This window comes from Biomphalaria glabrata, chromosome 12 (assembly GCF_947242115.1).
Source record: "Biomphalaria glabrata chromosome 12, xgBioGlab47.1, whole genome shotgun sequence".
Classification (NCBI taxonomy): Eukaryota; Metazoa; Mollusca; class Gastropoda; family Planorbidae; genus Biomphalaria; species Biomphalaria glabrata.
The window spans coordinates 8,528,451-8,548,571 of NC_074722.1; the positions used below are offsets into that span (position 1 = coordinate 8,528,451).

At 40.0% G+C, this 20,121-nt stretch overlaps 1 protein-coding gene across 1 annotated transcript; it reads left to right on the forward strand.

Moving 5' to 3' along the window:
• Positions 1 to 13,755, forward strand: LOC106059054 (uncharacterized). Its single transcript, XM_056006748.1, has 3 exons — positions 1 to 45; positions 2,422 to 2,562; positions 13,018 to 13,755. The coding sequence occupies exons 1-3, from the start codon at positions 1 to 3 to the stop codon at positions 13,753 to 13,755; spliced, it is 924 nt and encodes a 307-aa protein (XP_055862723.1).
• The last annotated feature ends 6,366 nt before the right edge of the window (positions 13,756 to 20,121 follow it).

The window sequence follows — 20,121 nt, forward strand, 5'->3', positions numbered from 1 at the left end:
ATGTCTTGTGGGAGCACACTAGAGGCATTCTGTGAACATGACCAAGTCAGATTTATTGGTTGGTCAACCCGTCTTCTATTCGGCTATTTTAACGTCATTAGGAGTAAATCCAAGCCTGACGCAAACAAGACCCTTGTTTACTTCTTAATTCCTATGCTAACATATTTTTAAAAAATTATCTGTTAATACGTAACTTCCAGTGTTTAAGGTGTCTGTAGAGACCTGACAGTGAAAAGACAAAATTCTGCCCCAAATACGCGTATCTTCAATATAATACAATTTAGTTCCACTGACGGTTATTTTGAGTCGATTTGGAAAATGATTGGTTCGCACGGTGCCCGGTCATTCTGTTTTTAGAAGATTAACTTTTAACCAAAGACTGTACAGATAAAACCTTGCAATTAACTGTTTCTAGCACCGTACGCTTAGGTTTTATGATTCAAATGGACCTCATTCACTAATCGTAAATAAACACATTTAGCCACGTCATAATATTGATAAAACAATGAAAAATACGTATCACGTTACATAATTTGTATGGAAGATATGTAGAATTACGTAATTGAATGCTGTTTGTTTACGATTGGTGAATGAGGTCCATTGAAAATTGTACATTCAAAAGTAGGTGAAGGAAAGAGGATGTTTTTTTTGTTGCTTCAAAATCACCGGAAAAGTCAATCATTTCATTTAGATTCATACTAACATATCTGGCAGTAAAGGAGTTTGTACATCTCTTTTTAAGGTTGTTCAATATATGTTTTTATTTTAGGTTACGAGGAAGTTTAATCATTTAGAGGACATTAAATGCTCTAAAAAATGTGTTCTTGCTATGTATTTGTCCAATCCGTTACAAAGGGTTGTAAAGAAAAAAAACAAACTACACCAATCAGTGGAGTAGGAGTCGCGCGGTGGCATAGCGATTGGCTTCCGAACAGGGGTCCGAGGTTCAAATTTCGGTGAAGACTGTAATTTTTAATTTCGAAATCATCGGGCGCCTCTGAGTCCACCCAGCTCTTATTGGTACCTGGAATTAGTTGGGGTAAAGTAAAGGCGGTTGGTCGTTGTGCTGGCCACGTTAACCGTAGGCCACAGAAACAGATGATCTTTACATCATCTGTCCTATAGACCAGAGGGACTGAAAGGGGAACTTTTGTTTAATCAGTGGAGTAGCATGGTATCCGTGGTGGGCTCCGGTTTGAATCCCTCAGTCTGAGCATGACAAAACAAACTCGATTCATTTAGAATGCATATCTGTACAAAAAGACACGTTTACAACTTAACACAAGTATTAGTGCCATCCATGGTGTACGTAGTAGTGTCATGGAATTGTAGGTTGTCTTCACCCATCTCTTAGGACAGCTGGGGCACCACACATGATCTTTTCACCGTCTTTGTCCATTACTCTCTGTCTTTTGCCTTGTATAGATTCTCTTATAAGTACTCAACTACAATCGAGAGTTTGATATTTTTGTGGACGGCCGATGATTTGTTGCCCCAAACTGCTGTAGACGTAATTTATCTTAATTAGTAAAATTTGAAAAAAATTTGAATAACGTCTTTGTGAAGAATACTTAATCTAACTTTTATTATAATTTAGATAGAATCAACTTGATATGGAATGAAAAAAAAATGTAGTAGACTTTAGTAATAATACAAAATGGTGTTTTAAACCAAATCTAACTCACTACAATGACACTTCTTTTCAGTCTCACGTTCTGGAGTTGTCTGTCCTAACAAAGACCGCAGACGATAATGCTGCTTATCTTGTATTTTGTCTTATAAATTGCAGACGTTACTTCAAAAAAGAAGATGATTACGTCTTACTTGCCATGCATCTAGTCATGCATGTTAACCAATGACCTAAATTCTGCCAAGTCACTGGTTTTCCTGGCTGGCTCAGGCAACCCATTCCATGTTCTAATAGCACTAGGGAAGAAAGAGCATTTGTATAAATTTTTCCTAGCATATGGGACGAGGAATGTGCCTTTATCTTTGTGTCTTTCACACCATTCACAACCAATCGCTAATCTCTTCCAAAATTGACCATAGAAACACACTTCATAACAGATATTGACTCCAAATGTCCCTCAGAGCTCTACGCCACTGCCCTCAATGATCCAATTTGTATAGTTTGCAAGGGACATTTATTTACAATGCAAAACGGAACCTGCATTTCAAATACACTTTTATCAGGAAAGGGACGCAACTAGTCTGTTGACTTTATGTCACATATTGATTTAAGTAATCCACCTTTTGGTATCGTTCTTAAAACAATCTCCAGTTGTTGCAGTTTTTTCTAAGGCAATCTAAGGTTTAGTTCTAGAATTAATGCACACAATGGAAGAGGGCTATTGCTTGGAAATAATGAAAACTCGTTGAATAATCTCATAACCTAATGTGTTTTTGTTTCTATTTTAATAGATGATGAAATTTTCGAAGTCTCTTCACGTGACGAACATTAGGTTCGAAGAAAAAGCCGCAGTTAAGGCGGCCTTGTTGCCTGGGAAAATTCTGCAGGTTCATGGACCTCCGTTAGTTGGTAAATCTGTTCTAGTGGATCAGGTAATTTACATTTGTTTTAATATATTACATTTGTATAATTATACCATTACAATCTGTAATATAACACAGAAAAAAAGGCGTATTTATGTATGTATGGGTGTATCATGTATGTCCCGCATAGAAATCAAAACCGTTTGACAAATCTTGATAAAACTAGGCATAAATGTTCATTGGGTACTAACTGGAACCGTGACATGTGTACAGTAGCCCTTAAACAAACTTAAGACCCTCAAAAAAAAGTTGCAGAACTCTATGAAAGTGTTACTATTTCATGGATCTAGGTCATGTTTACATGAGACAAGATCGAAAGGATCTAGATCTAGATCTAATTTTAAGAACTACACTTTGCAAAAATAGTTTTTTACTTTGGCACATGGAAATATGGAGAATTGTCTATTGATTTCATTATTTAATCAAATTAACCTTCAAATTTGTGTTTCAAAAGCATTTTTACATAAATTCGTTCCTTATATCTGCGAATTTAGACATCCTGACGTACTTTATAATCTTCTTCAATGAACAAATCGGGTAAACCCGTTTTAATTCAACTTGAAAAGAACATTAGCTAAGCTTGACATATATCTAAATCCAATCCACTAGATTAGTAATACACAAACTAAGGCCCGCAGGCCTCGGGTAATGTCCGACTAGTACTAACTAAAATGTATTTTAATCATGCTTATGAGCATGTCAAGGAAAGAAAATGAAATAAATATTCATGTCCGCAAACAAAGAAAAGTTGGATACGCCTCTGTTGTCATTGTATATGTGTTGTCAGTGTATATGTGTTGTCTGAGTGCTGTGTATGTTATCAGCGCCAGAGGCGTAGTGAGGAGGGGCTAACGGGGCACTATGCCCCGGCGCAACCCTCAAAGGGCGCTACACGCAGCCTAAATTAATATGTGATGTTCATGGAAAATGGAGAGGGGCGCCAATAAAGTACCTTGCCCCGGGCGCACGATTTGATCTCCACGCCTCTGATCAGCGTCGTGTGTACTTGCAGTGCCTAATTTACTGGCGGCAGCCTAGAGCCACTTCTAGAGGCTCTCCACAACACAGGCCTCTTCTAGGGGCTCTCCACCACACAGGCCTCGTCCAGGGGCTCTCCACAACATAGTGACATCCAATAATAAAGTGAACTCATCAAGCATACTAAATATATGAAAATAATGAAAACCGTTATGACTTTTAGATTTATTTTTTTTTTAAAGTTTAAGAACATCAGAATAAAATACTTCAGGGGAGTTGAGTGTTTATAATATCTATATCTATATCCGTAGTATCTTGCTTTATTGAAGGATTTATGTATTGGCACCAAAAATTGAATCTAACATGTATAAGCTTCTAAGATTATAATCGAAAAATTATTAAAAACAGTTAAAACTGTTTCCCCCAGTTTGTTTTTTACCTAGATTTATGAATAAAATACATATTCGGATGTCTTGTTTTTTAAGATTTTGATAGTCACCTAGCTTTAAGCTGTATGTTTTTATAACTTATTACTCTTTAAAGACGCTTTCTTGACATGTCCACCGGATACACCTGACATAGCGATATCCATTCACTGGTCTGTTGGACCGTTGGGGCACCACACAAGATCTGTCTACCTTCATTCTCCATTCTTCTGTGTCCTTTCCCTTTGATAGAATTTCATTCTGATATTCTTTCTGTAAGTATTGAACCCTCCTTTTTACCTGCCTGGGTGGACCATTTAGGGAGCCGAGTTTGAATATTGAGTCCTAAGTGAACCAAGCATAATGGCATCATTACTTGATAATGTTTAACCATCACTTGCCCCAGTGCAGCCAAAGGGGCGGAGGGAGTAGTTAAAACCATCCCAACAGAGTTTTAAGACGTTAACCCACACCCCACAGAGGGATTTGAACCCCTTCCTCCATCGGGTTTTTAGTTTAAAAAGGCCATCTTTAATAAAAACATTAATGCTAACTACAGTCACCAAATTCTATGAGCATAGCCAAGGGGGGGGGTTCAGTTCAAAACCCCCTTCAGAGGTTTTTAAGTTTAAACCTCCTTCCAGAGAGTTTTGAGGTTAAAACCCCCTTTTCAATATTAAACTTAAACTAACCACAGTCACCAAATGTTATGAGCATGAGACCGTGAGTTTATCCCCCCCTCCCAGATGGTTTTGACAATAAAATTCTAAAGCAAACAACAGTGACCAAATTCCATGAGCACAGACAAGAGGGGTTTTATGGTTACCCTTACCCTCCGATAAAAAATTAAGCCAAAAAAAAGTGATCAAATTCCATGAGCTCAGACAAGAGGGGTTTTATGGTTACCCTTACCCTCCGATAAAAAATTAAGCCAAAAAAAAGTGACCAAATTCCATGAGCACAGACAAGAGGGGTTTTATGGTTACCCTTGCCCTCCGATAAAAAACTAAAGCAAACAATAGTGACCAAATTCCATGAGCACAGACAAGAGGGGTTTTATGGTTACCCTTGCCCTCCGATAAAAAACTAAAGCAAACAATAGTGACCAAATTCCATGAGCTCAGACAAGAGGGGTTCTGTGGTTACCCTTACCCTCCGATAAAAAACTAAAGCAAACAATAGTGACCAAATTCCATGAGCACAGACAAGAGGGGTTTTATGGTTACCCTTGCCCTCCGATAAAAAACTAAAGCAAACAATAGTGACCAAATTCCATGAGCACAGACAAGAGGGGTTTTATGGTTACCCTTACCCTCCAATAAAAAACTAAAGCAAACAATAGTGACCAAATTCCATGAGCACAGACAAGAGGGGTTTTATGGTTACCCTTACCCTCCGATAAAAAACTAAAGCAAACAATAGTGAACAAATTCCATGAGCTCAGACAAGAGGGGTTTTATGGTTACCCTTACCCTCCGATAAAAAACTAAAGCAAACAATAGTGACCAAATTCCATGAGCACAGACAAAAGGGGTTTTATGGTTACCCTTGCCCTCCGATAAAAAACTAAAGCAAACAATAGTGACCAAATTCCATGAGCTCAGACAAGAGGGGTTCTGTGTGTGGTTACCCTTACCCTCCGATAAAAAACTAAAGCAAACAATAGTGACCAAATTCCATGAGCTCAGACAAGAGGGGTTTTATGGTTACCCTTGCCCTCCGATAAAAAACTAAAGCAAACAATAGTGACCAAATTCCATGAGCTCAGACAAGAGGGGTTCTGTGGTTACCCTTACCCTCCGATAAAAAACTAAAGCAAACAATAGTGACCAAATTCCATTAGCACAGACAAGAGGGGTTTTATGGTTACCCTTGCCCTCCGATAAAAAACTAAAGCAAACAATAATGACCAAATTCCATGAGCACAGACAAGAGGGGTTTTATGGTTACCCTTACCCTCCAATAAAAAACTAAAGCAAACAATAGTGACCAAATTCCATGAGCTCAGACAAGAGGGGTTTTATGGTTACCCTTGCCCTCCGATAAAAAACTAAAGCAAACAATAGTGACCAAATTCCATGAGCTCAGACAAGAGGGGTTCTGTAGTTACCCTTACCCTCCGATAAAAAACTAAAGCAAATAATAGTGACCAAATTCCATGAGCACAGACAAGAGGGGTTTTATGGTTACCCTTGCCCTCCGATAAAAAACTAAAGCAAACAATAGTGACCAAATTCCATGAGCACAGACAAGAGGGGTTTTATGGTTACCCTTGCCCTCCGATAAAAAACTAAAGCAAACAATAGTGACCAAATTCCATGAGCTCAGACAAGAGGGGTTCTGTGGTTACCCTTACCCTCCGATAAAAAACTAAAGCAAACAATAGTGACCAAATTCCATGAGCACAGACAAGAGGGGTTTTATGGTTACCCTTGCCCTCCGATAAAAAACTAAAGCAAACAATAGTGACCAAATTCCATGAGCTCAGACAAGAGGGGTCTTATGGTTACCCTTGCCCTCCGATAAAAAACTAAAGCAAACAATAGTGACCAAATTCCATTAGCACAGACAAGAGGGGTTTTATGGTTACCCTTACCCTCCGATAAAAAACTAAAGCAAATAATAGTGACCAAATTCCATGAGCTCAGACAAGAGGGGTTCTGTGTGTGGTTACCCTTACCCTCCGATAAAAAACTAAAGCAAATAATAGTGACCAAATTCCATGAGCTCAGACAAGAGGGGTTCTGTGGTTACCCTTACCCTCCGATAAAAAACTAAAGCAAAACTATTAATAAAGTGCAGTAATTAGCAGATGTGTTTTGTTTTGTTTGTTTACCCAAAATTTTAAATAGATGAGCAGCAGGATATTGTACTGTAGATACCTCAGAATATGCATTTTTTAAAAAGTTTTAAATACCGGAAATAATGCTTGTCGAGACCCCACTGAGGGAGCTCACATCGCTCCTCGAAAAACCCCGAACTGCCAAGGATGGGGTGTCTACTGTTTTTCCACTAACTCCTATTCTAGGATCCGAATCTAATGAAGATTAATTACGTATAGGCACACACACAAACACACATATATACTTCCCCCCACCAAAATAATTCTTGACTGCTCCCATGATAGGGTTTACAGTTTATCTTTTTCATTTATTGGTTTAAATATCAGGCAGTGGCATAGCAACCATGGCGCGAAGGGGTTCATTACGCCCGGGCCCACGATCACTAGGTGGTTATGTAAGAGAATGTGTTATACGAGTTAGGGAGCATCACATTCTGACATTATTTTAATTCAATCATGTTCATTGTTTTTAAATTTTATTTCTGGTGTCCGAGCAAAATTACAAATCCATGTCAATCTTATTAATGTAGCATGTAATACATTAAAGGAAGGTAACTTAAGTTGTTAGTACAGCGTTTCATTTACAACGAAACCACCAAAAGAAAGGAGCATAACGCTTTATTTCAGCACATGAGAAAACAGTTCTTCCGTAAACTAGCTGATAATGGTGCTGACAAAATTCAAACCATTGATAGCACTAAACACGGCTCCTTTACCGACTACTGGGCGGCGCTTTGGTCCGACCCACTACATTACAATGTGCAGGCTGACTGGATCGAGGAAATCCAAACTAAAAACAACCTAATACCAGAAATGCCTGATGAGGATTTCACAGCTGAGGAAGTCTCCGCAGCTATTTCAAAAACCCACAACTGGACTGCTCCTGGACCGGACAATATACACAACTTTTGGCTGAAAAAACTTACAGCCGTACATGCACCACTAACATCAAGTTTTAACGAGCTAATATCAGAACCGTCTTCAATGCTGTTAGAACTCACTGAAGGGAGAACATCTCTCCTCCCCAAAAAAGGGGATGCGAACCAACCATCAAACTATCGCCCTATCACTTGTCTGTCAGTGGTGTATAAACTATTAACTTCACTTTTAAAAAGTAAAATGTATAAATTTTGTTCTGCCCATAAGCTACTAGCAGATGAACAACAAGGTTGCATTGAAGAGTCGATGGGCTGTAAAGTACAGCTAACTATAGATGGTATTATATTGCATCAAGCTAATAGAAAAAAGAGAAATTTACACATGTGTTACATCGACTACAAAAAAGCTTTCGATTCAGTTCCGCATGATTGGCTATTAAAAACCCTGGACATCCATAGAATCAACCCAAGAATAAAACAACTATTGAAAGTCTGTATGGATAATTGGAAGATAAACCTGCACCTAAATCGTGATAAACTAGGTTCTGTGCACATAAGAAGAGGTATATACCAGGGTGACTCACTATCTCCACTCTGGTTCTGCCTAGCGATTAATCCTCTATCTACATTACTCCAAGACTCTACAAACGGTTTTAGGGTTGACACTAAATGTACAAAATGTGTGTCCCACTTATTATACATGGATGATCTAAAGCTATATGCAGAAACCGAGCAAAAATTACACACCTTAATCAAAACGGTAAAATGCTTTAGTGACGATATCTGTATGTCTTTTGGCCTGGATAAGTGTGGCATCATAAGCATTAAAAAGGGCAAGGCAACGAACACCAACATTGAATTTGAAGGCATCGAGGAATTGAACTCCGCCTCTATTTATAAATATCTTGGAATAAACCAGAATGCCAAGATAAACCATAAGAAATTAAAAGAGGACTTTCTTGGCAAATATAGGCAAAGAGTTAATAAAATCCTCAACACCAAACTGTCTGGCAGTAATCTCATCACTGCAATTAACAGCTGGGCCGTCCCTGTGCTCCTTTACACGTTCGGTGTGATCAAATGGACTGACACCGACCTACATGACATTGACAGACTCACTAGAAAATTACTAACCAAGTTTCGATGTCTACACCCCAAGTCCTCCACCATAAGGTTATACCTGCCCAGGAAGGATGGGGGTCGTGGATTGCAGAACATCTTCAAATTGTGTAAGATGCAAGTTTTAAAAATACGATCAAAACTGCTCGCCTCCAGCAATAAATTAGTTTCCTTCCTACGGAAATACGACTCCGATGCAACCCCTCTGAACCTACACAATGCTGATGTCAATATCGGTTTGGACGACGTAGGGCATGAGATTCGCCAATGGGAAGAAAAAACACTCCACGGAAAATTTCCGGCTTCATTACATGGGGACAACATCGACAAGGCTGCTTCCTTAACATGGCTCAAAGCAGGTCATCTCTACCCTGAAACAGAAGGCTTTGTTACAGCAATACAGGACAGAGTAATCAGGACAAAAAATTACGAGAAGCATATCCTGAAACTCAATGTTGTCGACAAATGCCGAAAATGTGGAAATGTGGGCGAGTCGATTGAACACATTATGGCAGGATGTCCAGCCCTATCAGAATCAGCCTACCTAGGTCGCCATAACCAAGTTGCAAAGTTAATACACCAACACCTGGCTTTGACGTACAAATTGATCGGTAAGGACACTCCCCCTTATTATAAATACTCTCCGCAAGAGGTTCTCGAGTCTACTGAACATCTGCTGTACTGGGATAGGCCTATTCTGACCGACAAAACGGTAGATTTCAATCGCCCGGATCTGCTGTTCATCGATAAAAAAAGAAAAAACCGCTACCATTATCGATATCGCCGTACCACTGTCTCATAATTTAAGAAAAACTGAGATAGAAACACAAAGAAAATATGGGAACCTAGGCTTGGAGATTAAGCGTCTATGGAAATTGTCCAAAATAACAATATACCCCATTGTTATATCAACCGAGGGGATAATAACAACTGACCTCACAGACACCTTCAAGGCCCTTAACATTCCTAGGAACATCTTCGTTGCCTGTCAGAAGGCGGTACTGCTGCAGACCTGCCACATCACCAGAAAATTCCTCAGTGGAAACTGTTAAAGGGACTACGATGAATTTTGTTTCTCTTTAGCGAAACTCGACCCTGGCAGCGCCAGAGAATGACTACTCGTTCATTTCTAACATAATAATAATAATAATAACAATGACAACATGTAAACCTACTCATTGTAAAAGTGTTCTATATGATGTATAATATTTGCTTTTTTTTTGGTCCAAGTGTTGGGTTTATTTCTTTAATATTACAATGCATATTGACTAGTTTAATTATTTGAATTGATTGTATGAGTTAAGAGTAGATATAGAACATTTATCTAGATTGCGGCCTACATAAGATTTCTTATGTGCACATTTCGTATGAATAAATGTGCATCAAATGTTATCTAAATTATGTACATGAATCACCCACCTATAGACATTATGTCTTCCAAATGTGTGAAGTAACATGGAAACCAAGCTTGAGATCACAATCGACATTAATTTCTTTACAAAGGTGCTTTTAAAACCATCGTCTCTTGATAAGACGAAACTGATGTAAAACAGGACTATTGTGGGAAGTCCCCTGTACTGTGACGACCATTACACATTAAGAATTTCTGAAGATGTTAGGGGGGGGGGATGACAAGTGACTTGCGCTGGAATTTTGATTAAAGTGAGGAGGATTCGCGCAACACGTCGACCTCACTCTCTCGCCCGTCCTTTTCCGGAAGCAAGATTTGGTCAAGACGTCCGGGGACAAGTTTGGGTGCAGTGGATGACCAGAGACTTTCTGTGTGTCTTGTCCTGCTCTTGAGTACTCCACAGCACTGTGCTGGTACTTGCCATTCTGTCCGATTAGTCTAGATTTGTGACGTTACGCACAGGCCGCCAAGTCCAGACTTCACATGCTAGGTTTGACAGAACCTCAGTGTACTGAGTGCCATGGACACGTAAGATAATGATCTGCATTGGCCTAGTTTAGTTTAGAGATTATGTTAGTTTTGTAAATAAATATATTGTGCATTGTTTTTAGCGACGGTATCAGAATATGGCTAGGGCTTGTAGAAAGATGGGTTGAATAGATCAAACGACGGATAGAGAGACAAGACGATCACCCCCATCTGTAAATAAATTATCAGTTGAAGTATTCACAAGTTTTATCGAGTATGTTCTAATGTTCTAGTTCAGGGGTGGGCAACATTTCTGTATCGAGGGCCGCATTAAAAAAAGTTTGGGAATGGAGGGCCGCATTTATATCTTAGAAAGATAAGCTTGCTGTGTAGAATGTCTTTTAATTCATATTTACACTGCATTATGAAATTTTCAAATTGCTGTTGTCTTTTTATATCACAATATCCCCACAAATATACAGTTGTATTTAATGTGCAGTATTTTACTTTTTACACTCGTGCATAATGTTTTTTAACTGTGAAACTATCTTACTAGTTGTTACCCCTGTGACTGCTGTCAAATTACAGTCAGTCAACATTGACCAGTGATTATACTTGTTTAGTTTCCAAAAAAAAAAATACTTGCACACTGAATGAGACAATAATATTTGTTCCGGAAGTTAAATGTCGGGACGGGCGAAGCCTGCCCTTGTGGAGCATCACCAGAAAATGCTGACCATGTCCTTCAATGGTGCTTACTAAATCAAGGGACCCGAACAAGGCTCTCCAAAGACTAACGGAGAACTGACTGATCTGGAAACCACTACTCGGTTAATCTCAGATAAAGAATTACTGATATGAACCCTTCAACATGTAAAATAAGAATGAGGAAGAAGAACTGATGAACGTGTACCCAAATAGTGTGAACAACAGCAAAGTTTTTTAAAGTGTGGAAATACAGCTTCTGGCACCCATGAGGTTCCCGTGGTAGTGCTGACTAGAATTTCTCTTTGCTTCGAGTTATGTCCTCTGGAGCTGAATCGGCTTCTCTTAATAAGTGTTGCACTTTTGATCATTTCTCTAAAGATAGTTTCACCTTTCAGCAAAGGAAAATGACAAAAACATTTTTTTTTGCTTGCTTGTAGAAATGGGAGAGCCTTAACTGAAAAGATTTAACATGCATTTACATTTCATATGTAAACAATCAATTGCAATAGAAACTACAAAAGACATGAAATTGTGTCTTCCACTCTTCATTAGAAATATTGGTAACAAGGTCACAGTCAATGCCCTTCAAGTAACATAACAATTTCATCCTTGCGATTGTATATTCTTCTCCTTTGCCTTGCCCATGCTAGGCTAGCAGATGCATTGGATTAATTATTCTTAAATCAAAACTACCCGTGCTTAACTCCTCTAGGTTTACTTTCTGGTATCATAAACGCGTATAAAAGGATGTGTAAATTACATGCAAACTTTGTTGTTTTAAGTTTATGGTTCTCATTCAAAGATCGAGCTGCATCAGCTGTTACACTTGCTATCTTGTTGCAAACCTACCCAACACTTAGTCATTGTGTCTTGAATTGAGTGTGTTGATGTATAACCAATAAGCATAATCTTCGTTTACTTTAAACTTTTTATAATGAGACAGTTTCAATAATTTATATAGATATTTTTTTTTAAATATTTGCATTTTTATATTTATATACTGTGGGCACACCTGATTTCTGTAGGTGTCGGCGGGCCGCATAAAACACCTCGGCGGGCCGCACGTGGCCCGCGGGCCGTAATTTGCCCACCCCTGTTCTAGTTAATTGTTGGACTGATCCAAAGCTTGAGGAAATTGTTCTCTTTTACCCTTTAAGGAACAGGTGTACCTTGTGTTGTGTACTTTCTGGCATAGAAGTTTGTTTTCATTGACACAATTAGACACAGTATTGCACTGTTTGGGTTCAGTCACACTATAAAGGGAAAGGAGGAGGGGGGGACTTCGCATTCCTGAACCCTGAACCTCGTCTCCTTGTGGTCTTGTTATCGCCCTTTTCGCGATATCAATTTATTTTTATCGGATTCTTTTTTTTTTTTTCATTTTTCCCAATACAACCATGTGTTGACCGAGCGATCAAGCTCTTTTAGTCGAGGTAAAGACGGATTTTGAATTGTGGTACTCCAGTGGACGCCTTGCGCATGGGGAAAAAAGTGGCGTGAAAATGTCGTTATTCTGGTCACATACAATTACTAACGTCGGCCATACAAAAAAAAAGTACATTATCTGCCCTGACGGAACTTTTAGCTCTCTATTAATAAAGAAAATATTGTTTTGTTTACATTTTCTTCCACTAGGTCATCTCCGAGCTGCAGAATGATCCAGAAAGAGCGTATGACGTGAAGCATTACTCCATAGACTGTAAAACTTTGAAACGCTGTCAACTCAAATATTTGTTCAAGCTGACCTTGGAAAGTATGGACGAGACTCCAAGAGTTCCTCTCACGAAGCAAGCAGCCACCAGGCAAATCAACTCTGCCCTGAGGAACAACTTGCTCTCTCACCACGTCTTCGTGTTTCACAAATGTGAGCAGTTTTGTAGGTCAAGGACAAAACTAGACTTTGAATTTCTGGAATTCATCTCAGACATTGCAAACTTAAGTGGCCCCGACCCAGGGAGTTTAAAAATAACGATCGCATTTACAACGTACGTGAAATTTAGAATGTTTTCACCTCACATTGAGAGCATTAGAGTTGGCATGTTGAGCGACTCCCTGGACATTCAAAGACTGCTCAACCAGTATGCAACGAACAAACCAAACGCAGCTAATTATGTCAGCGTCATCCAGCACGTGCTGGCCTTCCCAGAAGGGATCATAAGAACCGCTGTGGAGTTTCTCAGCTCGAGCTCAGATCTGCCTTCGGCGAGATATTTGGTGCAGATGATGACCAAGGACCGAGATTTCCTGGCCATGATCTTGAAGAAAAGAGCTCTGGAAGTAAAAGACTGGTTGAATGAAAGAGAATTGAAGTTTGTTCAGAAATGTCGTCCCATGCTTTTTCTTACCTATACTAAAGGTAAGGTAATGTCTTGATTCTCTACTTAACATCTGTATGTAGATAGATATATAGATAGATAAATAGATAAATAAATAGATAGATAGATAGATAGATAGATAGATAGATAGATAGATAGATAGATAGATAGATAGATAGATAGATAGATAGATAGATAGATAGATAGATAGATAGATAGATAGATAGATAGATAGATAGATAGATAGATAGATAGATAGATAGACAGAAACGGAAATATTGATAATGAAATCGATCTGCGTATCGACAAGGCCAGTGCATCCTATTGCAGACTATCTAAAAATGTCTGGAACACACCACAAATACAAAGCTAGGGATCTATCAAGCCGTCATCCTCCCTACATTGCTCTATGCCTCAGAAACGTGGACAGTGTACAGAAAACATGCAAAGAAACTGAATCACTTCCACATAACACGTCTAAGAAAAATACTGAATGTCAAATGGCAAGACAAAATCACAGATACTGAAGAAGAGCGGGTCTCCAAAGCATCCATACAATCAGGGACACCCTCAAGGCGTTCAGCATAGATCCAGCCACCTAGGAGACAGAGGCACATGACAGAGCATCATGGCGTCGCGCTGTGAAAACTGGCGCACATGTTGCTGAGGAAAAGAGAACCAAGCTGGCAGAAGAAAAAACGCCAGAGAAGAAAAGCAAGGCCAATGACACTAGCTCCAGCTGAAATAACCTGCCCAGTGTGAAGTCGAACATTCCGGGTTCACATAGGTCTCACCAGCCACATGAGGAGGCACAAAACCCCAGTGCAAAGCCCTCAGCACCCTGGATGACAAAGTGGTCATCATCGAACCACGATGGACGAATTATAATAATATAAATAAGACAAATGGGGAAAGCTTGTAAAGTTAATAATTATACAACAAATCACTTTTTTTTCTATAGATAATGAAATCGAATGAGTCCACTATATGACCTTTCTAGATTATTATGTCATCAGATTTACAGTGGAGAGAGAACTATATACCATCACCGGCAAATAGCAGTCAAACTACCTAGGCGCCGACGATTAAGTCATACAGACTTACTATCATAGGCGTCAACGTTTAGGTCAGAGTACAGACTTACTCCCCTAGGCGCCAACGTTTAAGTCAGAGTACAGACTTACTTCCCTAGGCGCCAACGTTTAAGTCAGAGTACAGACTTACTCCCCTAGGCGCCAACGTTTAGGTCAGAGTACAGACTTACTCCCCTAGGCGTCAACGTTTAGGTCAGAGTACAGACTTACTCCCCTAGGCGCCAACGTTTAAGTCAGAGTACAGCCTTACTCCCCTAGGCGCCAACGTTTAAGTCAGAGTACAGACTTACTCCCCTAGGCGCCAACGTTTAAGTCAGAGTACAGACTTACTCCCCTAGGCGCCAACGTTTAAGTCTAGCTGGGCCTGTGCTATGAAACGTGAACCTTGTAAATCTAAAACTTTCAAGTTTTAATCCAGTGCGATTCTGGGGAATTTCAATTTTGAACCGGGATTTGAAAATATGAGCCGAATAGCGTGTTATGAATGTTGGGCAGACAGCAGGGATACACCTAAATCTGTGACCTAGACTTATTCACGAAAAAGGATTGTATTTTAAAGATAGCTGTCATGATGTTCCTAAAATTTTGACAGTTTATGTATTATTTTGGGGGGAAAAAATCACTTACTGGTTTGACTGTTACAATTTCAGAAAAATATTTAATCCTCTTAAAATTAAATTCATCTATAGCTTGTCGTTTTATCCGTGACAATTTGTCATATTAACTTCAAAGAATAAAAAAAAATGTCCAACAGACCGTGATACATACTTTGGGCGAGAGTGTATGTTGAACTAATGAAGCCTTACAATAGAAATGAGAGAACCATCAGCTTCATAAAGTAGGGCTGCACTTTAAAAAAAAATTGTTTATACGAGCCGACCCGCAGCGTAGCATACGCTTTCCCCCCCACCCCCTCTTTTTTTCTGAGCCTGGGTAACTCTAGTGGGGTAACTCTAGTCCGACATGCAGAAATAAAAGAGTTTTCTTTCCATGATTTTTTATATCGAGGGTTAGAGACTCGGCGTGCGTGCGTGCTGTCCCGCATGATTGGGCGACGAAGAGAATTATATATCTAGACTACATTTTTTTAAAATTACGAACCTTTTTTTTGGTGACAGACTTTTTACAGGAGACGTTTGAGACCAAGAAAACAGCGCGAGACTGGAATCATTTTTTTGGTAAACTTCGAGATAAAGATATTCTTCTAGATCTACCAGATTTGGATCGCGTGACCTTTCACCCTATGGTCATATACTACGTCATGGATAAAAGTTACCTCACTCGTAGGATAAAGATGTCATGGTAAGCAAGCGATTTTTAAAACAAAGGGCGATCCCTACTGCTCGGGCACATGAGAAATTGTCATATGATTTTATTTTTTTTTTGTGAAGACTAAAAATGTGTTGTATTTGCATTGTAATGATAAATATATCGTTTAATACGACATAATTAAAAGACTCCACCGACAGACAGACGGAGTGAGCTGCTATACGTTTGGTAAAGATATACTTTTATAAATAGTTAAATTTAAAACTTGATATTTCTGTTTCATTTAAGGAAGAAAAGATTCTTGATACAAATCTTAATCGAAGGAGAAAAAAGCATCCATCTGATAGGAAGCAGTTGCCAGCACTACAAACACTGGTCAGAGATCAGACTTCTGTTACAGCAAGCGATCTCTCGTCCTAATGATGGCTCTCTAGACTCTCTTTGTAAGGTCTGGTACAACAATCATTCTCCCGCCCTAATGATAGCTCTGTAGACTCACATTGTAAGGTCTGTTACAACAATCATTCTCCCGCCCTAATGATAGCTCTGTAGACTCACATTGTAAGGTCTGTTACAACAATCATTCTCCCGCCCTAATGATAGCTCTGTAGACTCACATTGTAAGGTCTGTTACAACAATCATTCTCCCGCCCTAATGATAGCTCTGTAGACTCACATTGTAAGGTCTGTTACAACAATCATTCTCCCGTCCTAATGATAGCTCTGTAGACTCTCTTTGTAAGGTCTGTTACAACAATCATTCTCCCGCCCTAAAGATAGCTCTGTAGACTCTCTTTGTAAGGTCTATTACTACAATCATTCTCCCGCCCTAATGATAGCTCTGTAGACTCTCTTTGTAAGGTCTGTTACAACAATCATTCTCCCGCCCTAATGATAGCTCTGTAGACTCTCTTTGTAAGGTCTGTTACAACAATCATTCTCCCGCCCTAATGATAGCTCTGTAGACTCTCTTTGTAAGGTCTGTTACAACAATCATTCTCCCGCCCTAATGATGGCTCTGTAGACTCACATAGGTAAGGTCTGTTACAGCAAGCGATCTCTCGCCCTAATGATAGCTCTGTAGACTCACATTGTAAGGTCTGTTACAGCAAGCGATCTCTCGCCCTAATGATAGCTCTGTAGACTCACATTGTAAGGTCTGTTACAGCAAGCGATCTCTCGCCCTAATGATAGCTCTGTAGACTCACATTGTAAGGTCTGTTACAGCAAGCGATCTCTCGCCCTAATGATGGCTCTGTAGACTCTCTTTGTAAGGTCTGTTACAGCAAGCGATCTCTCGCCCTAATGATGGCTCTGTAGTCTCACATAGGTAAGGTCTGTTACAGCAAGCGATCTCTCGCCCTAATGATAGCTCTGTAAACTCACATTGTAAGGTCTGTTACAGCAAGCGATCTCTCGCCCTAATGATAGCTCTGTAGACTCACATTGTGAGGTCTGTTACAGCAAGCGATCTCTCGCCCTAATGATAGCTCTGTAGACTCAAATTGTAAAGTCTGTTACAACAATCATTCTCCCGCCCTAATGATGGCTCTGTAGACTCACATTGTAAGGTCTGTTACAACAAGCAATCTCCCGCCCTAATGATAGCTCTGTAGACTCACAGTGTAAGGACTGTTACAACAAGCAATCTCCCGCTCTAATGATAGCTCTGTAGACTCACATTGTAAGGACTGTTACAACAAGCAATCTCCCGCTCTAATGATAGCTCTGTAGACTCACATTGTAAGGTCTGTTACAACAATCATTCTCCCGCCCTAATGATAGCTCTGTAGACTCACATTGTAAGGACTGTTACAACAAGCAATCTCCCGCTCTAATGATAGCTCTGTAGACTCACATTGTAAGGACTGTTACAACAAGCAATCTCCCGCTCTAATGATAGCTCTGTAGACTCACATTGTAAGGACTGTTACAACAAGCAATCTCCCGCCCTAATGATAGCTCTGTAGACTCACATTGTAAGGACTGTTACAACAAGCAATCTCCCGCCCTAATGATAGCTCTGTAGACTCACATTGTAAGGTCTGTTACAACAATCATTCTCCCGCCCTAATGATAGCTCCGTAGACTCACATTGTAAGGTCTGTTACAACAATCATTCTCCCGCCCTAATGATAGCTCTGTAGACTCACATTGTAAGGTCTGTTACAACAATCATTCTCCCGCCCTAATGATAGCTCTGTAGACTCACATTGTAAGGTCTGTTACAACAATCATTCTCCCGCCCTAATGATTGCTCTGTAGACTCACATTGTAAGGTCTGTTACAACAATCATTCTCCCGCCCTAATGATGGCTCTGTAGACTCACATAGGTAAGGTCTGTTACAGCAAGCGATCTCTCGCCCTAATGATAGCTCTGTAGACTCACATTGTAAGGTCTGTTACAGCAAGCGATCTCTCGCCCTAATGATAGCTCTGTAGACTCACATTGTAAGGTCTGTTACAGCAAGCGATCTCTCGCCCTAATGATGGCTCTGTAGACTCTCTTTGTAAGGACTGTTACAGCAAGCGATCTCTCGCCCTAATGATAGCTCTGTAGACTCACATTGTAAGGTCTGTTACAGCAAGCGATCTCTCGCCCTAATGATAGCTCTGTAGACTCACATTGTAAGGTCTGTTACAGCAAGCGATCTCTCGCCCTAATGATGGCTCTGTAGACTCTCTTTGTAAGGACTGTTACAGCAAGCGATCTCTCGCCCTAATGATAGCTCTGTAGACTCACATTGTAAGGACTGTTACAACAAGCAATCTCCCGCTCTAATGATAGCTCTGTAGACTCACATTGTAAGGTCTGTTACAACAAGCAATCTCCCGCTCTAATGATAGGTCCGTAGACTCACATTGTAAGGTCTGTTACAACAATCATTCTCCCGCCCTAATGATAGCTCTGTAGACTCACATTGTAAGGTCTGTTACAGCAAGCGATCTCTCGCCCTAATGATGGCTCTGTAGACTCTCTTTGTAAGGACTGTTACAGCAAGCGATCTCTCGCCCTAATGATAGCTCTGTAGACTCACATTGTAAGGACTGTTACAACAAGCAATCTCCCGCCCTAATGATAGCTCTGTAGACTCACATTGTAAGGTCTGTTACAACAATCATTCTCCCGCGCTAATGATAGCTCTGTAGACTCACATTGTAAGGACTGTTACAACAATCATTCTCCCGCCCTAATGATAGCTCTGTAGACTCACATTGTAAGGTCTGTTACAACAATCATTCTCCCGCCCTAATGATAGCTCTGTAGACTCACATTGTAAGGTCTGTTACAACAATCATTCTCCCGTCCTAATGATAGCTCTGTAGACTCACATTGTAAGGTCTGTTACAACAAGCAATCTCCCGCCCTAATGATAGCTCTGTAGACTCACATTGTAAGGTCTGTTACAACAAGCGATCTCTCGCCCTAATGATAGCTCTGTAGACTCACATTGTAAGGTCTGTTACAACAATCATTCTCCCGCCCTAATGATAGCTCTGTAGACTCACATTGTAAGGTCTGTTACAACAATCATTCTCCCGCCCTAATGATAGCTCTGTAGACTCACATTGTAAGGTCTGTTACAACAATCATTCTCCCGCCCTAATGATGGCTCTGTAGACTCACATAGGTAAGGTCTGTTACAGCAAGCGATCTCTCGCCCTAATGATAGCTCTGTAGACTCACATTGTAAGGTCTGTTACAGCAAGCGATCTCTCGCCCTAATGATAGCTCTGTAGACTCACATTGTAAGGTCTGTTACAGCAAGCGATCTCTCGCCCTAATGATGGCTCTGTAGACTCTCTTTGTAAGGACTGTTACAGCAAGCGATCTCTCGCCCTAATGATAGCTCTGTAGACTCACATTGTAAGGTCTGTTACAGCAAGCGATCTCTCGCCCTAATGATAGCTCTGTAGACTCACATTGTAAGGTCTGTTACAGCAAGCGATCTCCCGCCCTAATGATAGCTCTGTAGACTCACATTGTAAGGTCTGTTACAACAATCATTCTCCCGCCCTAATGCCAAACATTTCGATCTCATGTTCTTTCATCAGATTG

What these genes read in the sequence shown, in the direction of transcription:
- LOC106059054 (XM_056006748.1), top strand. Translation starts at nt 1, where the DNA reads ATGTCTTGTGGGAGCACACTAGAGGCATTCTGTGAACATGACCAA. An exon ending in CATTCTGTGAACATGACCAA is followed by an intron (nt 46 to 2,421) that starts GTCAGATTTATT and finishes CTATTTTAATAG; the next exon opens with ATGATGAAATTTTCGAAGTC. An exon ending in AATCTGTTCTAGTGGATCAG is followed by an intron (nt 2,563 to 13,017) that starts GTAATTTACATT and finishes TTCTTCCACTAG; the next exon opens with GTCATCTCCGAGCTGCAGAA.